General features: G+C 37.5%; 1 protein-coding gene across 3 annotated transcripts in view; it reads left to right on the forward strand.

Annotated features, from left to right (window-relative positions):
• The window catches only part of si:ch211-137a8.2 (uncharacterized protein LOC777613 homolog), a 40,976-nt gene that overhangs the window by 16,466 nt on the left and 11,266 nt on the right, over positions 1 to 13,244 (forward strand). For 2 of the 3 annotated variants that reach the window (XM_055012184.1, XM_055012185.1), the window contains 8 exons: positions 1,569 to 1,719; positions 2,997 to 3,179; positions 3,482 to 3,616; positions 3,930 to 4,121; positions 5,164 to 5,293; positions 5,799 to 5,915; positions 5,996 to 6,096; positions 10,717 to 10,938. In XM_055012184.1, the coding sequence (XP_054868159.1) occupies positions 1,569 to 1,719; positions 2,997 to 3,179; positions 3,482 to 3,616; positions 3,930 to 4,121; positions 5,164 to 5,293; positions 5,799 to 5,915; positions 5,996 to 6,096; positions 10,717 to 10,938 (1,231 nt within the window). The remainder of the gene's footprint in view (positions 1 to 1,568; positions 1,720 to 2,996; positions 3,180 to 3,481; positions 3,617 to 3,929; positions 4,122 to 5,163; positions 5,294 to 5,798; positions 5,916 to 5,995; positions 6,097 to 10,716; positions 10,939 to 13,244) is intronic. The other variant, XM_055012186.1, reaches the window with a different exon arrangement.

Genomic DNA, 13,244 nt, shown 5'->3' on the forward strand with positions numbered 1-13,244 from the left:
CGGTGTTTATTGACCCTCCATCCACCCTGATCTCCTCCCACACCTCAGTAGGCTTCAGCCAAAGAAAATCTACCAAATCTTCAACCAGTTAACTGGAAAAAATCTCTTTGTTTTCTGTAGATGAACTAAATGATCAGACTTGTGATTTTTCTGTCTTTATATGATGATTTTTGCACCATTTATGTGGTGAAATTGCATGTTTTTGAGGCGATTTTTGCATATTTTGTGTTGATTTTGAGTCTTTTTGTGCTGATGCTTAGTTTATTGGAGAGTATTTCCTTGCTGATTTTTCTGTCAATTTTGTTGCTAAATCACATCATTTTCGGTTGACTTTGTGTCTTTCCTGTGATTTTGCATCGTTTTTGGGAGAGTTTGCGTATTTTTTTTGCTGAGCTTGTTTCATTTTTGTTGCTAAATCTCATCTTTTTGAATCTTTATACAGATTTTGCATCCTTTTGTTGTGATTTCACATCTTTTTGTGATGATTTTGAGTATTTTTCTGCTGATTTAAGTCTTTCCTGTGATTTTGCATTGTTTCTTTGGAGAGTTTGAATATCTTTGTGCTGATTGTGTGTCACTTTTGTTGCTAAATCATATATTTTTTAGAAGATTTTGAGTCTTTTTTAGTGATTTTTTATTTATTTTTTTAGCCTTTTGTTGTCATTTCACATCTTTTTGTGGTGATTTTTGAGTTTTTTTGTGGTGATTTTGAGTCTTTCCTGTGATTTTTGCATCATTTTTTGGAGAGTCTGAGTATTTCCTTGCTGATCTTGTGTCACTTTTGTTGCTAAATCACATCTTTTTTGAGATGATTTTGAGTTTTTTTAAAGTGACTTTGTATCCTTTTGTTTTGAGTTTGTTTCTGTGCTGATTTTGAGTCTTTTTGTGTTGCGTTGGTCTCCTGTGATTTTTTGTATTGTGTTTTTTGGAGATTTTAAATATTTTTGTCCTGATTGTGTATTAATTTTGTGGCTAAATTATATTTTTTTGAAGTGATTTTGAGTCTTTATATTGATTTTGCATCCTTTTGTTGTGATTTCACATATTTTTGTTGTGATTTTGAGTCTTTTCTTTGATTTTACATTGTTTTTGGGTGAGTTTGAGTATTTTCTTGTTGATCTTATGTCACTTTGGTGGCTAAATTATATTTTTTTGAGGTGATTTTGAGTCTTTTTACTGATTTTTGCATCCTTTTGTTGTGATTTTGTTGTAGTTTCACCTTTTTTTGTGTTGATTTAGCATCTTTCCTGTGATCTTTCATCATTTTTTGTAGATTCTAAATATTTTTGTGCTGATTGTGTGTGAATTTTGTTGCTAAATCAAATCTTTTCAAGGTGATTTTGAGTCTTTTTAGTGATTTTTGCATCCTTTCGCTGTGATTTCATGTGTTTGTCTGGTGATTTCTGGCAGATAAATAGTGTAATTTTGGGAATTAAAAAAGTAAAACTAGTAAAATGATGAAGCCATGCAGAAGGAATTCGATCATTTAAAGACGAGAGAAGCTTCCGGTTGTTCTGGATTTAGATTTTAAGACTAAAAACATTTTTCTACGTTGATCTCTCCGTCAGGCTGGACAGGAAGTGGCTGCTCTGGCACAACTTCATGAAGGAACACGCCCACCTGGACGCTTGGCTGCGATTGGCCGAGCAGGCCGTGGCCTCCCCAAGCCCCGCCCACTTCACCTACAGCACGGCCAAAGAGGAGCTGAGGAGGTTTGAGGTGAGAAATTAAATTTTAAAAACTAAATTTACTGGTTCAGGGAGAACTTATAACCTGGATTAGAATAAATAAGATGTAAATACTACAAAATAAAATGCAGTAGGTGTTAAATACTACAAAATAAAATGCAGTAGGTGTTAAATACTACAAAATAAAAGCCTGTAGATGTTATATATTACAAAATAAAATGCTGCAGATATTAAATATAAAATAAAATGCTGCAGATATTAAATGCTACAAAATAAAATGATGTCGATATTAAATACTACAAAATAAAACTCTGCAGCTGTTAAATACTACAAAATAAAATACTGTAGATGCTAAATACTACAAAATAAAATGTCGTAGATTTTGAATACTGTAAAACAAAACAATGCATATGTTAAATCCTACAAAATAAAACCCTGCACACGTTATATAATGCAAAATAAAATGCTTTAAATGTCAAATACTATAAAATAAAAGCCTGCAGACATCAAATACTACAAAATAAAAGCCTGCAGGAGTTAAATACTACAAAATAAAAGCCTGTAAATGTTAAATACGACAAAATATAAGCCTGCAGACATTAAATACGACAAAATAAAAGCCTGCACACATTAAATACTACAAAATAAAAGCCTGCAGGAGTTAAATACTACAAAATAAAAGCCTGTAGAAGTTAAATACTACAATATAAAATGCTGTAGATGTTTAATACTAAAAAATAAAAGCATGCAGATGTTAAATGCTACAAAATAAAAAGTTGCAGATGTTAAATACTACACAATAAAATGCTACTGATGTTTAATACTACAAAATAAAATGCTACAGATGTTAACCTGGTCTGCGAATTAGCTGTTAGCTATTGACCTATGAACATGGCATCGGTTATTGTAACAATGCTTCTTGTTCTGTCCCTATTAAATAAACGTATATAAAAAAATACTCCAAAATAAAAGCCTGCAGATGTTAAACACCACATATAAAATCCTGCAGATGTTAAATACTACAAAATAGAAGCCTGCACACATTAAATACTACAAAATAGAAGCCTTCACACATTAAATATTACAAAATAAAATGCTTTAGATGTTAACAACTACAAAATAAAAGCCTGCAGATGTTAAATACTACAAAATATAAGTCTGCAGATGTTAAGTACTACAAAATAAAAGCCTGTAGATGTTAACAACTACAAAATAAAAGCCTGTAAATGTCAAACCAGCACCCCGAGTCTTGGTTTCAGTGATGTTTGGTCTAATTTGTGATGTTTTGTGTTTTATTTCCTCATCCAGAGGCTTCAGCGGGAAGCCGGATCTCAACTCGTCCAGTTGGACAGTTTGACCCGAAGGAACCGAACTCTAACTCGGATGTTTGACGGAGTCATGAGGACTCGTCTGCTGAGTTCAGCTGGAGAATGTGGACGGAGATGGGACAACGTGAACCAGAAGCTGGAGTCCATCACGGCTGGACTGAAGGTCCTAAAAACTGCAGGGTTTCTGCTGATTTTCAGATTTTCTTTGAAAGAGTTTGAGTCTCTTTGTGTTGAAGCTTCCAACTATAGACAGTGAACACATTTACTGCGTATTGAAGCTGTTCTTAATGAGAAGATAATCTGTACATACTTTAGTGTTTCCTAAAAAGGACTTTAAAATCTGCAAACTGTGGAAACTTTTGAACCATTTTTCTGCAACAGTTCAGTTTTTTCGTTCCTTCAGCTTCTAAAGAACAACAGGAGAATTTACAAACTGAGTTCTACTAAAAACTTTTTCTCTCTCAGCTGTTTGTCTCGGAGTGGGAGGAGTTTGAAGCTCAGGGGGCGGAGCTTGCTCTCTGGTTGGCCGACATGGACGTCCGTCTGAGTGAGGTGGATCACCTGACAGGAAGTACCTGTGAAAAGCTGCGACAACTGCAGGTGTGTGTTATTGTGTGTAACGTTGTCCATTGTTGTGTAGTCCTTCCAGCAGTGTGTATTATTGTTGTGCAACGTTGTGTATTGTTGTGTAGTCCTTCCAGCAGTGTGTGTGTATGTGTAACGTTGTGTATTGTTGTGTAGTCCTTCCAGCAGTGTGTATTATTGTTGTGCAACGTTGTGTATTGTTGTGTAGTCCTTCCAGCAGTGTGTGTGTGTGTGTGTGTGTAACATTGTGTATTGTTGTGTAGTCCTTCCAGCAGTGTGTGTGTGTGTGTGTGTGTGTGTGTGTGTAACGTTGTGTATTGTTGTGTAGTCCTTCCAGCAGTGTGTGTGTGTGAACTCAGCTCGTATCAACGCTCTGCTGAGTCGTGGGGAGGATCTGATCCAACAAAGTGCCGCCGCCGGCCAGCAGGTGGAGCTCCGCCTCCTGGAGCTGCTGAGACGCTGCAGCAACGTTTACAACAACATCGCAAGAATGCACACACGGCTGCTGAGCATGAGACTGGTAGGGAAACAACCACTACACACACACACACACACACACACACACACACACACACACACACACACACACACACACACACACACACACACACACACACACACACACACACACACACACACACACACACACGGCTGCTGAGCATGAGACTGGTAGGGAAACAACCACTACACACAGATGCCCACTCAGCTACAAAATAAAATGCTACAAATGTTAAATACTACAAAATAAAATGCTCTAGTTGTTAAATACTACAAAATAAAATGCTGCCGATATTAAATACTACAAAATAAAATGCTCTAGTCACTAAATACTACAAAATAAAATGCTGCAAATATTAAATACTACAAAATAAAATGCTATAAATGTTAAATGCTACAAAATAAAATGCTGTAGGTGTTAAATACTACAAAATAAAACACTGCTGATTTTAAACACTACAAAATAAAATGCTACAGATGATAAATACTACAAAATATAATTCTGCAGATATTAAATACTACAAAATAAAATGCTACAGATGTTGAGTCCTACAAAACAAAATGCTACAACTATTAAATACTACAAAATAAAATGCATTAAATATCAAATACCACTAAATGAAATGTCATAGATTTTGAATACTACAAAATAAAATGCTGTAGATGTTAAATACTGCTAAATAAATTGGTGACGATGATAAAAGAATAGATTAATAATAACAAATACAAAAAATAAATTTAAAATAAACGTGTAAGTACAGTAGACTTTTCTCCACATGCTGACAGAACTATATCAGTGGTTTGCTAGCAGTAAAAACATGATCCTTATAGACTTCAGCTCTACTCAGAGGTCATTAACAACCACAGAAGTCTCGGTCATGGTGACCGGCTGCTAGCTAAACTCCCACAATGTTCTCTGTTTACTACTTGTACTTCTAGTGGTTCTACTTTTCCTCAAATAAAGGACCTAAATACTTCCTCCGTCACTAAATCTCACCTCGGCTCTCTCAGAATAACTTCCTGAAATGCTGTTTTTTATTTGGAGTCTTTTTTTCTCCGTCCAGGTGTTTGAGGACGACTGGATTCTGTCTCAGGTTACAGATTCTGGTTGTCCTTCAGAAAATCCACCAGAAGAAGAGGAAGTGGTTGAGAAACATCTCCTGGACCTTCCTGCAACTTCAAGACATCCTAAAGGTAAAATCTCAAACATTTAACTCTGTAAGTCATGCTGTTTTTGTATTTTTTGCTGCAATATAAAGTCCTGCTGCTTTATGGAAACAGAACAACCAAGAAGGAGGAGAGAGAACTTTTTCATCCAGCATCTACAAACGTTTCCTCTCTACTCTGTTCATCATCAGTAGAAAGATGTTTCTCCATGCTGGATGGATCTCCAACAACCTGCTGCTCTGTTCACTGTTTCTGATCCATGCTGCACTTTAGTCTCAGTCTAATCGTCCAAAACACCTCAAAACTTGTTCAAAGTGACTCAAAACATGTCTAAAATAACCTAAAACTTGTCCAAAGTAAGATAAAATTGTCCAAAATGTACTCAGATTTACTGGTTCCACGTGTTTTGTGGTGATTTTGTGTCTTTTTTTGTGTCTTTCAAGTTGATTCCATGTGTTTTGTGGTGATTTTGTGTCTTGTTTTTGATGATTTGATGTGATTTCTGATCAATTTGTCTACACTTTCCCCTCAGACCCTCCATCCTCTCCTACCCATGAGCCCCTGGGGCTGGAGTGGGACCCCTCGGTGGACGTGGGACGCTCCGTTTCCCGTGACGATGCCGATTCGTCGTACTTCAGCGCCTGCACAGGTGGGGAGGAACCAGCCTGAAGGATGTTCTTACTGAACTAAAACTGGGTTTAAGCCTTCAGCTCTTTCTGCTCGCTGCAGGTCGTTGCCACGGAGACGGCCTGAAGAGGCGGAGCTACCTCAGCTGCACCGACTCTCGCTCTGACATCAGCAATGATGTCACAAACCAGGAAGTGGAGCTGGTGAGTTGAATCTGAAATAAATAAAGCAAGATTTAGATTTAAAAAGAAGGTTTTAGGAGTTTTATAGCAAAAAGACGGTGAAAAGTTAAAGTTAGTGAGACAGCCAATAAGAAACTGGGTTTAGGTTGCTATGGCTTCGATCTCCTGTGACAGAGAGGTTGAACTGCAGGCAGTGTTTCAAAGAAAATCCAATCCACTGGATCAATAAAATAAGTGCAGCTTGGCTCAGAAACGGTGAACAGAGCAGCTAGTTGCTGGAGATACATTCAGCATAGTGAAACATCTTTCTACAGCTGACGAACAGAGACTCAAAACAAGGATAAAAGTTGTCATTTTAAGCAATTTTTGAATCATTCCGAACCAGTTCTAGTACTTTTAGGGAAGGTTTTTGAGTTATTTTGGACAATTTTCAGTCAGTTTGGAGTTTTCTTTATTATTTTGGACACATTTCAGATCATTTTGGGCTATTTTAGACTAAGAGAAATACACTGGATCAATAAAATAAGTGCAGCTCAGCTCAGAAACGGTGAACAGAGCAGCTAGTTAAATCTGTGGATGTTCTCAGTCATCCAGGTCATGATAAGTCTCAAGCAAGCATAAGTTATGGCAACTGGACTAACCTCGTGTGAGTTGAAAACGTTTCACCTCTCATCCAAGAGGCTTCTTCAGTTCTGAAAGCCTGGTGGGGGTCTACAGAAAACCCACTCACACAGACCAGTACCTCCTGTTTGATTCACACCACCCACTAGAACACAAGTTGGGGGTGATCCGTACCTTAAAGCACAGAGCACAGAACATCCCATCAGAAGCGGATGGAAAAAGAAGGGAACACAAACATATTCACTCTGCTCTTCAAACTTGTGGCTATCCAAACTGGGCTTTTATCAAAACAGCAAAAAAGCGCAGGGAGGATAAGAAAGACGAGGACCACAAAAAGAGAAACAACATTGTCATCTCCTATGTGGCAGGAATTTCAGAGAAACTCAGGAGGATCTTTAACACCCACCAGATCCCAGTACACTTCAAGCCCAGCAACACTCTGAGGCAAAAGCTGGTCCATCCCAAGGACAAAATTCCAAGGGAGAAACAGAGCAATGTGGTGTACGCAGTGCAGTGCAATGAGGAATGCTCTGACCTGTACATTGGAGAGACTAAGCAGCCATTACACAAGCGCATGGCACAACACAGGAGGGCCACGACCACTGGCCAGGACTCAGCAGTCCACCTCCACCTCAAGGAGAAGGGGCACTCCTTTGATGACCACAAGGTGCGCATTCTAGCCAGAGAGGACAGATGGTTTGAGAGAGGGGTAAAAGAAGCCATTCATGTCAAACTAGAACGGCCATCTTTGAACAGAGGAGGGGGCCTCAGACACCACTTGTCTCCCACTTACAACGCCGTTCTTAGAGCCCTCCCAAGGAGGTGCAGCCATCTGTCCCACCTGCAGTCAGGTGACCCCCAACCACCCTCCTAGAGGGCTGGGAGGGGTAACGACCGCCCATCAAAGGCTAACGACTCACATTAACACCTAACGAGTCTGTTGGTTTCGGGTCTTTGTCCACTAGTTTTTGCCACCACCCTCCTGGTGGATAAATATCTGGTACTCCCCACCAGGCTTTCAGAACTGAAGAAGCCTCTTGGATGAGAGGTGAAACGTTTTCGACTCACACGAGGTTAGTCCAGTTGCCATAACTTATGCTTGCTTGAGACAGAGCAGCTAGTTGTTGGAGATCCATCCAGCATGGTGAAACATCTTTCTACTGATGATGAACAGAGTAGATGGATAAAGATACTAAAGGTTGAACTAAAAATTGCCCAAAATGACTCAAACTTGTTCATGTAAACATTTTTTCAGTCATTTTAAACTACGTTATTTGTGTTGATTTAGCTTTGTTTTCCTGTCATTTCACACCTTTTTGTTGTGCTTTTGCATCTTCTAGCACCTTTTTTGTGTCTTCTGTGTTGAATTCACATGTTTTGTGGTGATTTTGTATCGTTTTGTGGTGATTTTATGCCTTTTTTTTGGTGTTGTTGAGTTTAAATCAATCAAACTAGAGTTAATTGTTTTTTCTGTTGATTTTGTCTGTTTGTGCTTGTTTAGTGTCTTTTGTGTTGATTTCATGTTTTTGCTGTCATTTCACACCTTTTTGTGATGATTTTTTTGTCTTTTTGTGGTGATTTTAGGTCTTTCTGCGCCTTTTATCTTGATTCCACGTGTTTTGTGGTGGTTCTGTATCTCTTTTTGGATGATTTGACATGATTTCTGAAAATACAACTGCATCAACTGGTGATTTTGGATCGTTTTGTGGTGGTTTTGGTGGTTTTTGTACCTTTTTGTGCTCCTTTTCTCTTTTTGTGGCGTTTTCTGCTAGAACATTGCGACCAGCTGAGATTCCAGAGGGTTAAAGCACTAAAACACCCTCTGATGTTGTGGATCTTCAGCTGCTCTGAAGACGCTCCGTTGGGTCTAAACCTAAACTCATCCTCGTGGTTTTTCCTGCTAGCTTCTTGTTTTCTGGCGTTGTGCTGTGACCCAGATGCTGCTCGACCCAGAGGCTCCGTCTGTCGTTCTGTCTGCAGATCTAAAAACGTCCTCCGTCTGCGGGTGTCGCTTCATGAGCTCTTCTTCTGCTGATTTATTCATGCAGAACGAGGTTTTGTTTAGTCGCAGCAGCAGGAGGAGAAACTGTCTGAATGTTCTGAGTCTGTTGAACCTGAAGAATAAAACCCAGACGTCAAAGTTTGGGTTTTGTGTCGTCTGCTTCCTGCTTGTTTATCGTCGTGGTAACGCCGTGATGTTGGTTCTTCCTCCATGGGCTCGACTCGCCGCTCTGGTTGCTCTTCATTAAATGCTCGACCGGCTGACCTCGTCTCCAGCTGCTGAATCCTGAACGATGACGAGGTCCAGCCTGCAGAGCTGCTTCTGTCTGAATCATCGCTGCTGCTGCTGCTGCTGCTGCTGCCGAACGGCTCACCAGCAACATTCATCACATTCATCAGATTCATCAGTTCTCCATCCTGGACCCATCAGTCCATTAGCTGCTCATCATCTGCTCAATGTCCAGCATTTTTTGCATAATTACCAGTTTCTAATCACTTGTTTTAGTCCATTTCTATGAAAATCAAACCAAACAGACTTGAAAAATTGCAAATTTTGTGGTTTTCTTCTCATAAATTGTCAAATTGACACCATTTAGGAGCCAAAAACTGTCAGAACACAAATGACAATTTGAATTTTCAGATTTCTAAATGTGTAAAACACATTTCTGTCTGGAAAATGAACCAAATCTGAGCTTTAAAGTAAAATATTTCATCAAAATCACTTTATTCTGCACATCTTGTGTAAGAATTTAGTATCAAGAAACCATATGCACCAGATTTCGTTTTTTTTTCCAAAATATGCATCATTTTTGGGCATAATTTCTTAAATTATCAGTTTCTAACCACTTGTTTTAGTTGAATTCTATGAAAATTAAACCAGACAGACTGTTTTCTTCTCCTAAATTTCATACATTTTGTTTGTTCTTCTGTAATTTTAAAAATGAGTTTCTCTCTTAAAAACGTTTCTGCTTGTTGTTGCGTTTCCGTGTTATTTGTGTTGACTTTACTTCTTTTGTGGCGTTTTTGAGTATTTGTGTTGATTTTGTCTTTTTGTTCTCATTTTTGCATCTTTTGTGTTGATTTCACGTCTTTACTGTCATTTCAGACTTTTTGTGGGGATTTTGTGTCTTTTTATGCCTTTTTGTGACTTTTGTCTTGATTTCACGTTTTGTGGTGATTTTGTGTCTTTCTTTATTGGTTTTACATTTTTTGTTGTATTTTTGCATCTTGTTGTGTTGATTTTGCTTGTTATTGTGAGTATATACACCTTTACTGCTTATGTGGTGTCTTTTTCTGTTGATTTTATGGGGATTTCTCACCTTTACCCGATAATTTCACAAGTTTGTGGTGACTTTGCATCTTTTTGTGAGTGTTTTTGTGTTGATTTTTGTTCTCGTTCGAGCATCTTTTGTGTTGATTTTCTGCTATTTCACACCTTTTCGTGGTGATTTTACATCTTTCGTGTTGATTGCACATGTTTTGTTGTGATTTTGTCTTTGTTTTTGGTGATTTTACGTCTTTTTGTGGTGTTTTTGCATCTTGTTGTGTTGATTTTACATGTCATCGTGGGGATTTTACACCTTTGTGTTGTAATTTTCCTTCCAGTGGCTTTTTTGTGTGTCAAGTTCAGTATTGTGCAGAAAACTGTCACGAAAATGACATTTTTTTAAAGATAAAAAATCATTTAAAACAGATTTTTTTTTGTTCTGCTGTAATTTTAAAAATTCATTTCTCCATTAAAACCTTTCTACTTGTAGAAAATGTCAAAATATTAACATGTTCTGTCCTGAAACTAACACCAGTCATGTTTCTTTAAAAGCTACACTTTGTTAGCTCGTCTTCAGAAGTTTTACAAATGAGAACGTAATCAAAAAGTCCAACATGTTTTGGAAAGTAAACCCCAAAAGCCCTTAAAATGATCTTTTAAAGGCGTATTTCATCTGTAATGTTAAATATCCACACTGCTTATAGTGCATGTAAACGGAGGATACTTTAAAGTTTAATTCTTTTTATCTCCAGGGTTTGGAGAATTGGCTCGACCATTCCGGCTCATTCTCACCTGCCGTCACCGGAAAGGACCAATGGGTGACCTCGACTCCCGACGGGCAAAGCGGCGAGCCAATCGGCTTCGACGGAGGCCGAGTGAAGGCGTGGCTTAGAGTCCAGAGCTCCGCCCCCCCAGAAGGACATCCTTCCTCTTCTAAAGCTATGCAGACTGAAGAGGTGGAGGTGAGCTACCAGGTGATCAGGTGACGTTATTATTTAAAAACCTGCAGAAAACAACCACTCAGACAGCAACAGTTCTTTTTCTGCAGCACTGAGTCTCTTTTTACATGAAAAATAGCATTTATGAGCTCCAACAAACAGTAGATCTGTTGTGAAATCTTCTAAATTGTCACCTGTTGCCTGAATTTCCTGTTTTCTTTCACATAAATAAACATTTTCACTGTAAACTGGAGCAGAAATGGAACAAATGGGGCATAAAAATTCACCAGAAATCAAGAAATGAAGTGTTTGACGCTCAAACTAAAACCTTAATCATCTTTAAATCTTGAAATTTTGATCAAAACAATTTAAGTTAAATAAAAAAAGAGAAGAACAGTGGCATGTGCATGTTGCTGTCATTTATTTAAAGGTGTTTTTCTGTCGCTGCAGGTTTGATTAAATGTGTGGTTGTGAATAACGACGGCTCATTGATGATTAAACTGCAGAGGGATCATCTGCTGCAGGACTTCTTACAAATTCCTCTTCTTAAACCGACTGCAGATTTTAGGAGGAGATTCGTCTCCTGCAGCTCTGACTTTATCCCGATGCAAATCTATGCAGCGAGCAGCAGGTGGCATTAACATGAAATATTCATGGCTTCCTGATCTTCGCTTTACTGTCAGTGACGCCGACAATTATGTCCTCAGAGCAGTGATTCCCAGCCAGGCAGACTAAAACTCTCTGGAGTTGTTTCTGCAAAAGTCAGGCAGGAGGAGGTGGAAAAAATGAGCTCAAATGGTCTGAAAACACAGAAATTACAAGTTAATTAAAAAATAAATGGACCTGAACAGGTTTGAGCAGAAAAATAAACTTAAATCCAAATGGAATGCATCAACAATTAAAATGAAAACAGAAAAGCTGATTAAATGCTTGAAGTGGAGACACTAAAATTATGTCAGCAGCTGAAATTATTAGGTAATAATAGAGATTAACAGTTTCTGCAAGTAGAGATAAACAACTGGAAATAGTTGGGCTAACAGTTGAAATCTTTATCTACATTTTAGCTAACATTTTCCAATTTATTATCCACACTTTGAGCCTTAATCTTTAACTCACAGTTAGCTTTGGATAAGCTAATTAGATTATGAGTTGTAAAATAACTGACAAACGGTTGAACTTGCTAGCTAGAATTTGGATCAAGTCGTTAGAAAATATTAACTGAATATAAGTTATAAGTCGCTAGAAGTATGAATAAACAGTTGCTAAATAAAAATACAGGTGAACAATTGAAATTTGTCTGCTTAAAGTGCGGCTAACCGTTGTTACCTCAAAGTACGGCTAGTAGTTAGCCAACAGTATGGAATAACAGTTGAAATGGTTAGCTAAAATAGCTAGCTAAAAGTACAGATAAACAGAAAGTGAATGTATAAACAACTGCTAGTTAACACTAAATTATAGACAAATAAATGAAAGTGTTAGCTAAAAATAACAGAAATGGTTGAAATAGCTAGCTAAACAGAAGTTATTAGCTGTAAGTATAGCATTTTTAGCTAATAATACAATTCAACACTTGAAACTTAGTAAGAAGTGGATTATCACCTAAAATACTTTGCTGAAGTATGGATACACAATCAGAAGTAGTTAGTTAAAAATATGGATACAGTAGTAATAGTTAGCTAAAAGTGTGGATAAGCATTTGGTTGTTAGCTAGCAGTAGGCTTTGGATAAACTAAGGAAACTGTTAGCAATAAAATAAGGGATAAAACAGTTGTAATTGTTAGCTTAAAGTCTGGCTAGTAGTTGAAACTGTCAACAGTACAGATTAACAGTTCAAATTGTTAGCTGAAGTGGAAAAACAACTAAAATAGCTAAATAAATGTATGGCTAACTCTGGAAATTGTTACTTATGAATAATTGGAAATTATTAGTTAAAAGTACGGATAAATAATTGGATTTTTTTATTTTTTTTTTAGCTGAAAGAGGAGGTTAGAAAACCGCTGACAAAGATTAATTAGAATTTATTTTAGGCTGCTGGGTTGTTTTTTCTGTGGGTTGCGTTAAATTTTTACCCCACATTGTTGAAATTCAGTTCAGCTCTATAAAAAAATAGATTTTTATTATATGAACAACTAAACATTTGTGATGTTTTGTTTTTTTTGTTAAAAATTACATTGTCCAAAGATATCAAGAGACGTCTTAAAGTGCAATACTTTACTCTAAAACTACAGACTAACAGCAGCCTTGTTGCCTTTATTTCTTGCTGATCCTGTTTTGTGAAGAGTTCATTCTTAACACGGAACACGTGGCATCACATGAACATCATCTGTGGAGTTTCTGTTTAA

The sequence above is a fragment of the Amphiprion ocellaris genome, chromosome 7 (assembly GCF_022539595.1).
Source record: "Amphiprion ocellaris isolate individual 3 ecotype Okinawa chromosome 7, ASM2253959v1, whole genome shotgun sequence".
In the NCBI taxonomy this organism is placed as follows: Eukaryota; Metazoa; Chordata; class Actinopteri; family Pomacentridae; genus Amphiprion; species Amphiprion ocellaris.